The following is a 16667-nucleotide window of genomic DNA, read 5'->3' as shown; positions in this document are numbered from 1 at the left end:
GGGGATTGTACTACATGTCTATACTATAGACTGTATTTCTCAGCCACTTTATGATTTAATACTGTTTGTCAACATCGATGACTACTAATTGTTTGTTAACCTACAAGTAGAGGAAGTTAGACAATTAGTAGTCCCTCCTCTATTCTGCCCCTTACCTCCCTGGTTGAACATGTGATCCTGACTCTCAATGCTTCACAGGAAGAGTAAAAGTACACAGCACCCTACCACTTCTGTCTATCATCTCCTTGTTAATGATCTATGTACCTCTAGCCGTGAAAGCAGTCCCTAGTTACTAGTTGTTTTCCCCAGGCTGGACTTGAACATGCGTCTCCCGCTCCAAAGGCGTGGAGTCTTACCACTACACCACTACACCACTATCCAGCTATATATCCATCTGTCTATTTCTCTATCTCTATATAAAAATAATAAATAAAAATAATAAAAAAGAAAATTTCCCTGAAGTGCAAATGTATTTTGAAATGAAATTTGTATCCGACGTATCTTCCTAGCAACGTAGCTCTGATGTGCGCATTAGTGTAATCGGTATAGCAGGAAATCGTGAATTGAAAAAAGTTCCCTCCCCAAATCTTGTTATTCATGTTCACTGTAAACGTGTTGTTGGTTTTTTTTGTTCTCTCAGAATAGGCAGATCCCTTAAGTGCATCACTAAAACTCGCTCCTGTAATTTACATCGCCCATTTAACAATAGCTCTCAGTGGTGGGAGGTTACACTTTAAATCTGCATTACAAAAACCTAATAAAATCAAAATAAAATCAAAAAAAATATAAAAAAATACAAGCTATTAAGAATATTTAGTCAGAGGAGATTTATCCAGCATGCATTAAATCAGCTGGAGAAACAGTGCTGGAGAGTCTGCTTTCTCTGCATGGAGTGGGAGAAAGTGTTTTGACTCCGTGTTTTCTGCTCGTTCATGTGCATTTTCAGGTACCGTATAATGACTCAGAGTTGGCAGCACCAGCCTGAAGATAGGCCCAACTTCTCAACCATCCTGGAGAGAATAGACTACTGCTTACAGGTAACTAAACTGAGCACCGTATGGGAACCTGACTGTCATGCAGGCACTGATTAGGGCTGAGCAATCAGAGGAAACAACCTAACTGTGACTGATTGATTACACAACACGAGTTTGTACAGAGCATAAGAAAGCATATGTGTGCATGAAAAGGAGTGTTCCATCTGAGAGGAGGACATAATCTGCAGTAGTGGACTACTTGCTCTATTCGACCACTCTGCAGGACGATAGAATCAATCAGTACAGCTGACAAGTGGCTAAGATTATAATGTAAACTGCTGCTGCATCTTATGCCATAAGTTGTTGATGCGCAGCTTTCAGTTTGCTGGACCCACAGGCGAACTGTGAATATTCCACAACTTTATTCGAATCTGCTTGCTGGGACGTTGTTGCCCTTTATTACTGTTAGTGCAGCCAGACTGTCAGCGCACTGCAGTTCTCCGTAATATCCTTCTCGTTAATTCTCTGCTCGACCTCGTGACATTTTCCAAGCAAAAGTATTAGACCAATGAAGTAACTGTTATGACCATTCATCCACAGCCATGATCTTTGAATCTTTCAGGACCCCGATGTGGTGAACGTGGCTCTGCCTATCGAGTATGGGCCAGTACCCGAGGAGGAGGAACATGCCCCCATGGGCCCCGATGACCCCTCAGCTCCGACTGTGCTGGTGAATCCCCAGGTGCCCGATGGTGAGGCTCCACAGCCACCTCCCCCCTACCCCACAGAGGAGAACCGGAGAGGAGGGGAGCACGTTGTTGTGACGAGCACAGCGTCTGAGGCCAAAGCACAACCATCGGCTCAGCCCCAGCCATACCTCCACATGCACCAGCACCCTCACACACAGACCACCAACACAGTCACCTCTGCTGCCCCCTCCACACTCACTGCCAAGGGACCTCATGTCACCACCCAGCCCAGCTCAGAGGGAGGACACATCAACCTGGCTTTCGCCCAGGGACACCCCTCAGAGAAGGACGCCCACACTGGGAAAAGCAGCAGTCTGTGGAACCCTACGTATGGCTCGTGGTTCCTGCAGCAGCAGCAGAGGAAGCAGCAACAGCAGCAACAGCAAAGGCAAGGAGGGGTGGGCGGAGCAGGAAGCAGTAGTGGCAGGGTTCCTGGAGAGGGGCAGGAGCACGTGGGCCGGACAGTGGCTGAGGTGGCCGGGGCATTAGGTCTCCAGCACCAGCACAAGCAATTCCAGCATCAGCTCCAGCAGCAGCACCAACTCCAACTGCTGCACCATCAGCAGCAGCAGGGTCTTTGCAGACCTCTACTACCCCCTCCACCTCCTCCCGCTGCCCAGTCTCCCCTACTTTTAGATTCAGCCGCCTTGCCCCCAGTCCCCCTCTACAGACTGAGACGTTTCCCCTGTGGCACCATCGGATACGGCTACCAGGAGCAAGGCCTCCCCATAGAGTCCAGTCACAGTAACACCAACCCACCTCCTCCACCCCAGCAGGGCAGCATGTCCTCCTCAGCAGCCCACCAGAGGGGGGGACCCATTCCTACATCAGTGTCCATGGCTCAGTCAGGTATATCCGAGGATAGCCGCCCACTGCTAGTTACGATGGGGACGGTTCAGGACCCACGGCTTCCCAGGATGGAGGGCCACAACGCCACCGTGCTTTAGCCCACAGGCCTACGCAGAAAGTCTTCTTTTTCAGGCCCCGTCTTTGGAGACTGTGTGAGTCACACAGCAAGAAACACTGTGCCGTGAGAGAGACTATTTTTCACCACTCCCGTCCCACCATTTTGGAAAGAACCCATCTCTCTAAAACTGGCTTTTTACACCAGAACCTTTGAGGTGTGTTCAAACCCCAGTGGATGCTAAAGCACATCGGAGAACTAAAAAGGGAGGCAAAATGTAGAGTCAAACATAGTTTTAAGAATATAAAAAAAAAAAAAAGAAAATGTATTTTTTCAACATTGGAGCGATTGAGTGAGAAAACTGAGAATCACCTGGAAGACTTTCCACACGATTGTGACTAGGAGACATCAAGCTAATGTTCTGCTGAGGAGGCTTCACGACTATCAGAAACAGACTACGAGGAGGAATAAATCTCTATATTTTGCCAGACTTTGACTCTCAACCTTTGGTGATCAGTTTGACTGTAGCTGCCAGCCACATGTGTCATTCTTCTGCAGAGCCCTCAAACTGTTCCTCATCCCTTTGGGAAAAGAAAAAAAAAATGCAGCGTGGTAAATAGCTTGTATCAGACCATTTTTCAAGAATATCACAGGATTGACGCTGGATTACCAGAGACATTTCTACAAAGGAAATAAAAAAATAAATGATGATAATAATAATAATACTACTGGGAAAAATGTGGTTGTTGATGTTTGCTTGCCTGCTTGTTTATTTATTCATCTCTTTATTTATTATTTGGAAGTGGCTCTATAAATTATTACTGCTTCTCCAGATCCAAACAAATTCCTTTGGAAGCAGATATTTCTCAGTTTTGGTTTTTTTTTTTTCCAGTTTTTTTTTTATTTGAAGAAACTCCTTACAAAAAGAAGTTAACTAAATATTCTAAAAGCTTTGTTACAGCAGCGACTCTTTTTAAGCGGAATAGTTGGATAAATGAAGCACTGAGTGTTATGTGACTGAAGACGAGCCGTCTCAGCAACATTTGGGAGTTGAGCTTTTTTGTTGTTGCTAAAGATGTGAAATTACTCGTTGCCCCCCTGGTCTCATTGAGATCGCTGCTCTTTGAACTCTCCTTTTGTTCACAGCTCCATTCTGTCGAACGAGCGCTTTGAGACAGAGAAGCCGCGGCTTTTCCTTACTTATTGCTTCTTTGAGTAACCTTTTATTAATTAATTCACATCTTGGTTTTTTTTTGTTTTTTTTTTTCTTTCAAACTTTTTTGTTTCGTCTGGCTATAGAAACAGTGGATATTGCTGAATCAATCTTAACCTTCAATTTGCCATCGCGAGGCACTCCACGTTCTTAAATTTGCATATTTTATCTTTTCTATTATAAGATGGCTGTTGTGGAATACAAATGAGTCTGAGAGAAAAGTTTAAGTACAAACTGCTTTCGCTCCACATGTGAATGAAACCCAGAACCGCTCATTTTCACCCGCATAGTCTGTGTTTACCATCTGCCTTTCAGTTCGGCGTATCTATCAAACGATGCCACGAGTGTGTTGATATTTAGGTGAATTAATGACGATATTTTTTTACGCTTTTTGCTTACCGGTACTCGGCTGTCAGTCCATCTGCTGTAAAGAGACGACGAGCCGTCGTGTGAGTGTCATGATGCTCGGTGATAAATGCGTTCCTGCAGGCGAGCTCGGTATTGGCTAATGAACACTGTTTTTGCTTTGTCTGTGTTAAACTGCATTTTATTGATTCTGTGCTCCCTTCACTGCTCATCCCCGTCGTTTGATGTAAAAAGACAAACCCAACTGCACCTGTAAATGTTGTAATTATGAAGTATTGTACTATGGCTCTGGTAAAAAGCTGTACATTGCCCTTCAGAAGACATTCGGCAAAATTAATAAATTACTATATAACAGCCGTATTTTCTCTCTGTTTCCATCTTTGAAGTTGCCAGCCAACTTAATCAAATTAACTCAAATAAGATACCTCTCTAAGAAAAAAGCGTTAACTATAGACGTCCGGCAGCTTGTTTGCTCTGCAAACATAATTCAGGCGTTAAAATTGAGCAGCTCATTCTGCAGCTGTGTGCTCATACGTGCAGTACTCCAGTGATTTTGTGTTAGGTTTTTGATTATCATGACTCTCTGATGATGATGATGATTAGATTTTGCCGAGAATTCATCAGCGTGCCACACGTCAAACAGTGCATGAAGCACTATTTTAAAACCACTTTCTAACTGGCTCTGCCCAGAGGAAAAGCTTTCCTGCTCGCACTAATCTTTTCTTTGTCTCATCAAAACTTAATCACTTCAGCTTTTGTTTTGTTTTTATTAGATAACTGAATTTTGATCAGTTTTCCTATCTCAAGGTTAGAAGCAAAAGCATAAATGCATTTAAGACAAATCATCCGGTTTGCTCTTAGATTCATATTAGAAACAAACACCGGACAAAGGCATTCTTTTTTGCTCCCAGGCTTCTCAGTTGTTTCCCTCGACATGAAGCCTGCAGGATTTTGATCTCAGTATTGTCCAATTTTTATAAAGTACGCTACTGTGCAGAAATCTTGAGCCATGTTTTGGAAGGAAAAACTGAAATACATGCAGCGATTAATTGAAATATGGGAATGCGTACATAGATGCACAGGATAAAAAGCAAAAATAGAATTTGTGCAACAAGCTTAAAGGCTGGATTTGGTATCACCACTCTTATTCGTCAACATAGCTGCTTAAGAAAGTTTAGGCTGTCATCTTGCCAATCGCTTACGCAGCCTTCACAGATGGATATTTAGTCCACTTCTTGTGTAAATTTGACATACCACAGCCTCTTCTTCCCATTTCCCTTCCTTAACAATGGCTTTTTGACAGCCACTCTTCCACTGAGACTGTTTCTGATAAGGCTTCAGTGAACACTAGATGGATCAGCTGAAGGGCCAGATGCATCTCTCAGGTCCTGTGTCAGGTCTTTGCTGAAATTTCTCCAAGGACATGACTTTCACCGTTCAGCTGCTGTACATTTTCCGCTAATAGATAGTCCACTACATACACACCAATGCCTTTTAGCAAAAGTCTAAATTACCTCCAGCTAGAATCTGTAAACTGGAAGCAGATGACTGGTCATTTGCAGAAAAAAATGCATAAAACTAACGTGAATTCCAAGATCTTCATACAATTTACAAAAAATCAAAGCATTGAAAAACTCCACAATGCATGAAATTGTACCTCAGCCTGGCTACATGGTCCATATAAAATCAGTAAAATCTGAAATGTTGCCACCTGAGACACTTCTCTCAAACGACGTGAGAATTTGGAAAAGCCTGAAAGTCGAACATGTTAACACCAAGCTTTTCCTCAATTTCACAGCTGAAAGCGACAAGTCTTACAAAACAACTGTATTAGAAATAGAAGTGATTGCATCAAAGCTAGGTTAGGAGCCTGGTGTCAAAATGCAAGTAAAAATGAAACCTTTTATGTGCGATAGCGAGCCTTCTACCTGTCCCACGTGGTGAAATGACCCTTGAAAGTTTCCCTGGGAAGGTGGCTCAGGTGGGAGGCACTGATTGGCATTTCATGGAATGACCCTGTGATGTTTCAGCCTCAGTTTTTGTGACTGGTAAGGTATTACCAAAGCTTCGAACACACACACACACTTGGAGTTGTTAAACTATGACTGTAAATGGTAAATGGCCTGTATTTGTATAGCGCTTTACTAGTTCCCTAAGGACCCCAAAGCACTTTACACATCCAGTCATCCACCCATTCACACACTGGTGATGGCAAGCTACACTGCAGCCACAGCCACCCTGGGGCGCACTGACAGAGGCGAGGCTGCCAAACACTGGCTCCACCGGGCCCTCTGACCACCACCAGTAGGCAACGGGTGAAGTGTCTTGCCCAAGGACACAACGACCAAGACTTCCAATTACAAGGTGAACTCCCAACTCTTGAGCCACGATCGCCCGACTGTCTCAGTAGCATTTTCAAAAGTCTCTGATTATGGAGTCCTGAAACCCCAGAGTAGTGTTAATATGCACATACGTGAAAAGTATACATTTTAAAATGAAAATGACTAATGTGGACATTTCCTCAGAGCCTCTGACCTACAGTGTCTTTGGGAAGAGGTGGCGTAAAAATCCGGCAAAGGCACAAAAAACAACATGGAAATCCACACGGAAAGGCCCTGAACAACCAGCAGGCTCAAACCCATGACCTTCAAACTATGACCTCCAAAAAAAGCCAACAACAGTTCCCATTTTACACCATTTTATTCTATTCATATTTACAGTAGATGGTGCTTCATAAAAAAAAGTCTTCCTGCAGTAAAGCTTAAAACAAGGGCTATTAAATGTGATGTCCACTATGTACTTGCAGATAAGCGTTATCACTTTAGAGCCTGTAGTTTGACTGCAGTAGCTGTAAATGGCATTGGCACAAGAAAAAGTGTTGACTGAGTAGTATTGGTAAAAGCTGGCAGTAATGGGCTGGAGAGCAGAGGCCAATTAAAAACAGTCAGCAGTCTGCGGACCACAGATTTAAATCTCTAGTTAGCGCTATAAACCGTCACCAATCTGCACAGCGCCTTCAAAGTGGCTCATTCACACACTTCGAAGTGTATTAACTAATAAATTTCATCTCTTCATCGTTTCAAAAGCTTAAATTAAGGGTAAATTCATAGCTATGAAGCATTTGTTACTAATGAGGCAGGAAATGTTCTCTATTATGAAGCAGGACAGCACAAAAAAGTGATTTTACCCACTATTAGTTACTAGAAACAGTCCCATCTATTCGTCTGGTTAGATTACTCATAATCTGGTATTTTTTATTTGAAAAAAGGCGTTTATGGCACAGCAACTATCGAACAAGCAGGTTCTGTTTGTCAGAAGCATCGATGCATGGAAAAAAAAAACACCTTTGCAGAATATTAATAAGTTGTTAACCGTTTATGACTCAGCATTTTAATATCTTCTGACTTTATTAGATATTTATTTTTTATCTTTATTGATACCTTCCATCGGCTCTAAACAGCCTGCTTATACGGTACATTTGAATGTTATTAATTCACCCCGGCGTTCACCAATCTGTCAGCTGTCCGCGGTGGAAATACACTGTTCACGAATGAATACAGTCAGCAGTATATTTTAAAATGATCCACATTATGGATGATGCACCAAACAGAGTGGTAATGTATGGAAATTTCAGGTCTTTAAAATAATGGATTAGATATCTGATTTTTACTCTGATTGCACAGCCTGTGGGGTAGCAGAATGATTGCAGTTTCCTTGATTTATGCACTAACCACTGGCCTCAGCCATTTAAGCTTAGTGATGAAGCCTCCCGTCTGACTTGTATGGGGATAAGATTTGTTCGAGATTCACGGTCCTGAGTTTGCACAGAAATGTGGTTATGCAAAGAGAAGGACTGTTGTAGCTGTAGCCTCTTTGTTGGTTGAATTCTCACCAGTGATGACACCAGGTGTACAGTACGTCGACTGCTGTTTGGTTAAAAACTTGGCTTGAACATGAAAGGCAGCCACAGCGGAGTGTACCATTGACAGAAACAAACCAAGTGTGGGAAAACCCCAACATTGCTGAAGCAGTGTGGGATCATCTTGAAAGAAAATGAAACAAAAGGCAGAACATTCAAAACAGAGGTTTGGAACGTCCTTCAAGAAGCCTGGAGAACTATTCTTGAAGATTCCTTAAAGTAATTACTAGAAAGTTGCCCAAAAGACTTCAGGCTGTGTTAAAAGTTAAAGGTGGTCATCCCAAACACTGACTTTTTTCCTTGAATACTGCATGTTTGGATACATTTCAATAAAATAAGTGCACTATTTCCCAGAAAAGAAAAGCAGGGTGGCTCAAGGCTGTATATCCTTATTTGTATCTCCTGTTCAAAAAAGGCTAAGCTAAAGAGACAATAACAGAAACATGAACAACAGTAGCCCACATTACCAGTGGTTTCACATATTTTTGACTCTTCCCTCTTGTGATAACATGTAGACGTGGGTCTGCAAAGCTCAAACTCAATGCCATCAGTCCGCTGGTGGTCAAATTTTCAGACTATGGATTTTTGTCTCTCTCACTAACATTTAATAAGCGAGGGCAGAGACTCCACTTTGACTCGGCAGGTCTACATTACTTATTTTGCTACATATAAGTGGTGGATAGATTTTACTGCTCTTGAGGTATGAAAAAAAGACAGTCTTTCAACTAAAAAGTCATCAACAGACTACACAAACAGTATAAAAGAAATATCTTAAATGTGTTCACTGTGTTAATACAAAAGCTGTGCGATGGCTCGATAAAGAAACCAGACTTCTTTGGGAGTACCGGAGAACTGAAAATGGAGGAACAAAAGGGCACGACAAGTCTCCACAGACAATTCATGAGAAAATGAAATGGTGCTTATAAAGATGCCAGGCTGGTTTTCACTGACATTCAGTCTGACCTTAGTTCCAACAAATGCTGTAACTTAAGAATTTTGCTCCGAGATAACAGACTCTTTTACAAGCTGCCATGAGCTCTTACATCAGGCAGACAAAGACGCCAAACGGCACAGACAGTTTGGACTCTCTGTTCTGAATATTCTTTCAATAATATGTTAATATTTCAAAGTCGCAAATAATATTATCACAAAGCAAAAAGGTCAACAACATGTCCTGGAAACAAACTCCACAGATGGCTGCAAGATGACATGCGACATTTCTATCCAGTACATCACACACATCCTAATTACATACACAAGTGTCAGAAACGGGTTTGGTTTAAATTCTGAACAAGAAAATAAAAAGTAAAACGTGTCCTGTAAAACAGATTCCTGCTATTCTCGCCCACTACAGCAAAATAAAATTGGACCTGTGTGAATAGTCGTTTAAAAAAAAAAAAACGTCAGACTGAACTCAAGTACAGGCAGGCCTGGCACCCTGTGTGGTCTTCCGGAAAAAGAAATTAGCTGAGCATTTACTTCAAGAAGTTGCACAAAAAGACAGCTGGCAAAGACCAACAGCGCTGTGATTTACCACAGCTCAGCCAATCTGGAGCGCAGCCTTTATTTTCCTTTATGTGACAGTAGACAGATGTAGAGAGAGACAAAACATGAGATAAAGCGTGAACAAAGCTCCTAATCTGGGATTCAACTAGGCAGCCATGTGATTTGTGCCTGCCGTTATGATTTCCTGCACACAGAGAGGTGTTAATCTAATTTTTAGCATCATATTTGAATTCTTGAACACTAAACTGTAAATCCTTTAAAGCTCCTGTAGTAATCTGTTGTTATCTTGAAGCTACCCTTTCAGCTTCATTCCTTGCATTTTAACCAATCGCTTGTCTGACTGGCTGCAGGTGGGTGGGGTTTATGCGTCTGCAATAATAACACAAGGAATATGCACACTTATTGATATCATACAGAGCCAAGGGTAGAAAACACTTTTCTGAAACTGAGTGTTGAGAGCAGTGTGAAGACTGAGCTTTTGCTCTCAGGGATTACTTGGGAGAATGTTGACCTCGCTGTTTGAAACTTTCTCCATGTTTGACACAAGGACAGAGCTGCTGTTCTCCAAAAAGCCTCAAGCATTGCAGTAATCAGCATGAAAAGCAGCGTGGCATGCATGAAAAAGAGGAAACACCAGGATATAATGAGGTCAGTAGACAGGAGAGATATGAGACTAAGATCCATGGATTTGAGGCTAGCACTATGCACTTTCTGCTTAATTCTAAGTGTTTCTACGACTACATTAATGGTTGGGTGATTAATATAAAATAATAATAAAAATAAATTGTGTCAAATCATTACCACTCATTGGTAAAGTAGCTGTGTAATAACATGGATTATGTACAGAACTGGTCATTATTGCACGTAAGCCAGCCGACGGGGTGCACGGAGGCCGCAGCAGGATTATCCCTGCAGTGTAAACATGCCTACAACTGTAGAGGCCTGTGCAGCTGACAGTGTACATTAGCTCGTAATAGCAAATCATATTCCTTACATGCCAGCTGTGCCAGTTGTGTGATCCATCATGTTTGAAAGTATCGCTTCATAGTCTCACGAAAATTCTAGTATTTTAATTTTACTAAGCACTAATTAACAGATACGGGTTTAAAAACAAAACAAAAACAAACAAACAAAAAAGCAACCCTTAATGTTAAGCCCTTAAAATGTAGGACCCAAAGGACATTGGATGATGTCATGGTACATCATGGTAGTTCCGGCCATCTTTTGTGTACATTGGTAAGATGCATGACTTTACAGCAGCCAGCCTCCCCCCTGGTGCAAACAGTTTAGTCTCAGGAGGTAATTTCCTCCTTTGGCACTGCTGTAAAGTGAGTGAATTTATTACCTGCTGGGATCTACCTCACTTAATCTGACTCTCTGAACCCAACCTATCAAGCGTGTTTGTGGTGTTGGAGTCTTTTGGAGCATTTTAATGCAATTATCTGGGAAATAATATGACTCGTTGCATGATTAGTTGTGGTAATAGCCAATCACAGAAGTTTGTGCTGCAGTTTAATCTCTCATGCATCTGTGCAACCTGCATTCTCATGTCACTTAACATAAAATGACAACAGCCAAAATCTTAAAAAACAAAAGCATCCTACACTGGTTTACACAACCCTCCAAAACGGTAAACCTTTCCATAAACATAACCTGAGTCAAATCAAATTCTTCTGATGCTTTTCCATTATCTGAAAATAAGCATGCACCTTTAATGCCCAAGTATTTCACACAGTGGGGCATGAGTTAAACAGCGCCATTGTGTGCTCCAGGGAGGCCCTTTCATCATTTCAAAAGGCTATATTCAAGATGAAAAGCATTTGTGCTGCTATGTTTTTAGGCGACAAAGACATCACCATGCAGAGAGGCTAGAAACAGAAGCATCACTGCATTTCTCAAAACTTTGCCCATCAACTGAAGCTCTCTGCAAGCTGCCTCCAGTGCCTCCATTTACATTTACAAGTCATTTACATAAGCACTTGCACTAATAGCAACAATAATGTAGCACAGTATGTGCACTTTGTTCCCCTTTTTCAAAACAGAAGAGAATCCATAAAGAATTTAGTAAAAGTGACATCCTCGGTGTAAGGACTCCTGTCACACAGTCTACCTTCAGGATGCATATAAAGTTGAGGTTCAGCAATACGGCACTATCTCCATTTAAGGTTCCCTTTATTTGGTTATGTGTTTGCTATAACCAGTTATAAGTTATAACCTTAAGATCAGAAGTAATTAAGTGGAACAAATACTTGTTCCACTTAATACAGTGCAGTCAGACCATTAACCCTCCATAGACCTAAGGTGACGAAGGAGGCTCTTTTCATGAGTTCTATTTACTTTGGCTCTATTTGTGTTTATTCTACTACACAGTTTCTTTTATCTATTACAAATATTGGTCTGGTAACAGATGAACAACAATTGTTCTAATGCAATTAAACACCAGACCAGATATAACCAGGCTTCTCTCTGTCAGCTGATCCATTTACTTCTGCAGATTCTGCATCTTGCAACTCAAGTTCTGTCATTCGTGGCTCAATGCAAAAAAACAAACAAAAAAAGCAACTTTCCATTAACCTTACCGACATTAAAAAACAAACATTTTTTTGATTCAAAAGCATCACAATGTTTCAGACAAAAATAACTATTCAATGTGTTAAAATTGCATCCACCAATTCGTTTTCATGGACATTAAATAAGATAAAAATGCCCTTATTCTCCCAATGAAGTCTTAAGCACAAGCACACTGTTCATTCCCCACCTGACAACTTCTCCATTTACCTCAAATCAGACACAACGATGATTATTTTAAATTAGCGTGAGATAAATATTAGATTAAGTCATCAGGGGATTGTTTTTCACGATGGGAGTTCCACAATAGAAGACGCTTGTCCAAATAAATACAAACGACTGAATTTGAAACGTGACATTTTTTACTAAAGTGGGTTCCTGGCACTCAGTTTGTATTTTTTTAATGTCTGACAATACCACTTGGCTATATTTATTTAGTTATTTATTTAGTTACAATGGCTGCGCGTCTCGTTTCATTCTCACCTTTGAAACCATCACTCGGTCAGTAGTTTGGACAGGCAGACGCTGCTTCACTGGATCCTCTCCCTTGCCCTCTTTCCCCCCCTGTTGTGTGCGGACTATAAAAATAAGCAACAATAAGCACTGAAAACAATTTCATGCAACCATTCAAACATCTATTTGTTCCACAATCACAGTATAATAGCGCACGTCACTCCCATTCAAACCTGAATTTGTGTGCCCAGGCTGGCAAACAATGCCACTCCACACCAGGCTTTTCAGCTTTGACGGAGATGAGCCCCGGTGGAATCGGATGGTAAGTGAACAGACGTGTAACCATTTCAAAGTGCTTGTGCAGTTTCATTTTTTGGGTCCCTAAAGGCAGCTCTTTGTGAACAATCTGAGAATGTCAGGCAAACACACTCAATAAAAGCAAAGAGCAGAAGAGGAAAGAGATAAGAGGTCAAATTGGAAACTTTTATTTATTTTTACAAATACTTTTGTTTTGTTTGTTTGTTTTACCCACAACATGTAAATGCATCAGAACAAAGCCCCGTGTAACACAGCCACACACTTCAAATACATTTGTAGAGGGAATTGAGTTAAAGAAAACACCCACAGTCTGAAGATGAGATCTGAAATGTTGCAGGAACCACCACAGCGGTGGTCTTAATATAAATGAGAAGCTTTTTGTAAGCGCTGAAAATGTTTCAGTGGGAATATTTTCCACCGTGGTGGGTATTTCAGACAACCTTGTGTCTACCCACCACTGCTCCTCAATCACGACGGGGCCTGACCAGACAGATCAATGAGAGAAGGGCACTGGTGATTCAACAACTGCTGCTGTGGCATACACGCCCTAATTGGATGGTGCACGAGTGTTTTACTGAATACTGGGCCTGTTTTTCAACATGCACAATCAATGGCTTGTTCTCCGCTGACTCCTCTGCTCACACGGCTCTAATCAGATAGTAAACTCTGCGCTTGAAGCTTCTGGATGATTGCATATTTCCTGTGTCACACTGCTTTAATTAAGCATCAAATACAATTACGCTCCATTCATCACTCTACAAATGCAATGATATCATATTTTACTGTTAGATACCAAAGGTGGGAACATTCAAGAGGGCTTTTAGATCACTTGCTAACACTCTTTAAATCTCACACATTTAACACCTGGCATTAACAGATTACACGGTTCAAAAATGATAGGAGTCAGCTCAAAGTATAGAATCACAATGAGCTTTTTCACATTCGGGTTATAATGCAAATTGAAAGTGTGACAGCTCTGACAGATTTAATGCTCCCTCCAACGGATAAAAGATGTGAATCTGTCACAGCGCAGCTAAAACCAGTCTAGACAATGCTGAGGAGAAGGAGAGAACAGAAAGGTACATTTTCCTGTGGCCTGTAGTGATATTTTTGCCATTTTTGCACGCGTCTCTTTTGGAAATGTCCACGTTCTCTTAAACACAACGGAATTAATACTAAAAGCATCTGCAGCACCATTTTCCAGAAAGCATATCCTTTTAGGTCAAAAACATTCACAAATCTTGTTGCGAGTCGTTTCATGAAGGATTTTGTTTTTCTCCTACTGAACATTTTCTCCTGAAGAGCCACGCTGTCAAACAAAAACAAAAAGCAGGTACTCGTCCGCACATTGGTGCTGGATCATATTAAGCTACTCGAATTTGTTAGCATGGCAGACTTTTTTTTAATATTAGGTTATTTCGCAGCAAAAGCAACCTGCTTTAGAAAACAAGTCATTTTGTTTTGGAGGTTATTATTAAGTGTATTTAAATAAACAATCCACTTTAAACAAAAATGAGCCAACTTTTAAATTAGCCTAAATCTTACCAAGTGTCGGATGTGCTTCGCTGCACAGGTCAATGAGGAAGCATACCACATTATGTATAATTATGGACTCGAGGCACACTGTTCGTGACAGCATTTTTCTGCATCAATAAAGAAGAAAATACGGACACTCGGTAATAATTATGAGCAAACACCTGGTCAGTTTCATGAATATTATTAACTCTTATTCTCTTCCATTAGTTGAGCAGCATCCGAGACCATTTTTAATTATGCGTTTCCAACTCAAACCTCAGTGTCTTTGCAGTACAGATCTACATCCCCGAACAAAGAAAAGGTTGGGATAATATTTAGTATGCATGTATCACTGCGCGGTCTTACATCTTACAAATAATCATCAATAATTTTAAGCACTCGCAGTATATCGATGTGGAGGAATAGATATACAGACAGACGTTACCCTCGCCGTCATCTCAGGCTGTACTTTATGTTTTCTCTACATTTGCCAGTCACTGAAAGCATGCAGATAGCCAACATTACAGGCTTAACTGATGAGGGCACCATTAATGTTTACATCCTGTCACAAATAAGAGCCTTTAGTAACAGGTGAATGAATGACTCTTACTATACAGTTTCTGGAATGATTTCTGGAAAGAGCATTTTTCAGATGTACATTATTTGACATTTTAAGCATCACAGGGCAAGTGCCATCTACTTCCATCCTATTTAAGAGACACTTTTACAGCCATTATCTGTGAAACTGGCCAACAAGCATTAAAGACACGTCGAAGATGAATAAATAGCACTACAGTCCAGAGCAACCATACATAAAACTTCATTGTGAAAGGTCTCTTTAAAATCTGCTTTTCACTCATCTCGTGTGTTCCCATCTGCAGTTAATGCACTTTTTAAAAGAACAGCTTCTGATTCCATGTCATATTCTATCCAAATACCATCACTTCTTTAAAAGTGTTATCAGTATGATGCCAACCATAATGGAATCACAGTCAGATGGGTATAGATTTTTGCTGTGCCATAGCACAATACAACCATCATTTGTCTGCGTCAAATTAACAGACAGTCTGAGGGGGACACTGATGCACGCAGGAGGAAACACTTCCTGTTGATGCAGCTGTATTTTAACAGAGGTTGATGGAGGTCTGAGCTTAATTAAATCTCTTTTTTAATTCTCATTGATTCATAAAGCGAATATTCAGTTTAGATTCGGTATCCGCCAATTATCTGTAAGCCATATAGCGACCGTGGTAAAAATCAATCATTCTCTCTTGTTTCAAAGTGCTCTTAATTAACATGCGCACATACACACACAAACGCATGCACTCTTTTGGTTAGATAGTGGACTCTTAAATTATCTGATAAAAATCTCATTTGATGTGATCAAAATTAGCTTTGGGTATAGAAAACCTTTTTACTCGCGGACATGCGGAACATCCACTTTATCCTATTCTAATCTATCATAGTAATGTTTGTCAGTGCAATTACATTTAAAGTAGTGCAGTGTTTAATGTCTTATTAAGACCCCCTCACCCACCTACCCATTTTGCAAAACAAATTCTATTTAGAATTTAGTGTTAACTTTTTAAAGTGCTTTCAAGGCCCCTTTAATTCCTAAAAAACAAGTACTTACTAACTGGTTTTATTCCTGTTACAACAGCACATGACTGAAAACATTATTGAGCACAATGCAATGATGGAGAAGTTTACACCCAAATTTTTTTTGCTTTGAGCGGATCATAAACAGAAAGCGTCCTACAGACCTCAGCTGGTTTCATTCACCAAGCGTGAACCATTGATGCCACGATAAGTGACACGGCTGGGGCGGACCAGCACACCGTGGCCGGGTCGACAGCTGAAGTAGCGACGGCCGCCCACTGAGCCGTCATTCTTGCCCTTGGGGCTTCGGAGCTCCAGACCCAGCCAAAGGCCTGAGGCAAAGTCTGCTGTGCCCAGGTAACGGATGATTGCCATCTCATTGGCGCTGCTCAGCAGGACCTGCATGCCCACGTGGAGGTGGACCTGCCCATCAGAGCTTGGAGAGGGACTTGAGCCTGCGGTGCTTCCAGGAATACTTCCACTGCCCCCACTGAGGGTGCTCCAACGCCGGCGGTGAGGATTGGAACGACTCCTATTTTATTTTAATTTTGTTTTGTTTGTTTGTGGAAACAGAGCAAAAAAT

The 16667-nt window shown here is 41.3% G+C and overlaps 2 protein-coding genes across 6 annotated transcripts in view; one reads left to right on the top strand and one right to left on the bottom strand.

Moving 5' to 3' along the window:
• Nucleotides 1–6321, top strand: part of alk (ALK receptor tyrosine kinase) — a gene marked incomplete at its 5' end in the record, with an annotated part of 158890 nt that extends 152569 nt beyond the window's left edge. The window contains 2 exon segments of the mRNA XM_014337279.2: nt 947–1037; nt 1597–6321. Of these exon segments, the coding sequence (XP_014192765.1) occupies nt 947–1037; nt 1597–2670 (1165 nt within the window).
• A 1216-nt stretch (nt 6322–7537) lies between these two features.
• LOC102311183 (CAP-Gly domain-containing linker protein 4) overlaps nt 7538–16667 on the bottom strand; it is a 66115-nt gene continuing 56985 nt past the window's right edge. For all 5 annotated transcript variants that reach the window (XM_005933850.2, XM_005933849.2, XM_005933846.3 and 2 more), the window contains one exon: nt 7538–16616. In XM_005933850.2, coding sequence (XP_005933912.1) covers nt 16250–16616 — 367 coding nt within the window. In that variant the 3' untranslated portion in view covers nt 7538–16249. The remainder of the gene's footprint in view (nt 16617–16667) is intronic.

Source organism: Haplochromis burtoni, unplaced genomic scaffold (genome assembly GCF_018398535.1).
Source record: "Haplochromis burtoni strain Fernald_Lab_line unplaced genomic scaffold, NCSU_Asbu1 Contig_174, whole genome shotgun sequence".
Lineage (NCBI taxonomy): Eukaryota > Metazoa > Chordata > Actinopteri > Cichliformes > Cichlidae > Haplochromis > Haplochromis burtoni.
The sequence above is the reverse complement of the archived record's forward strand: the minus strand, read 5'-3'. Positions and strand labels throughout refer to the sequence as shown.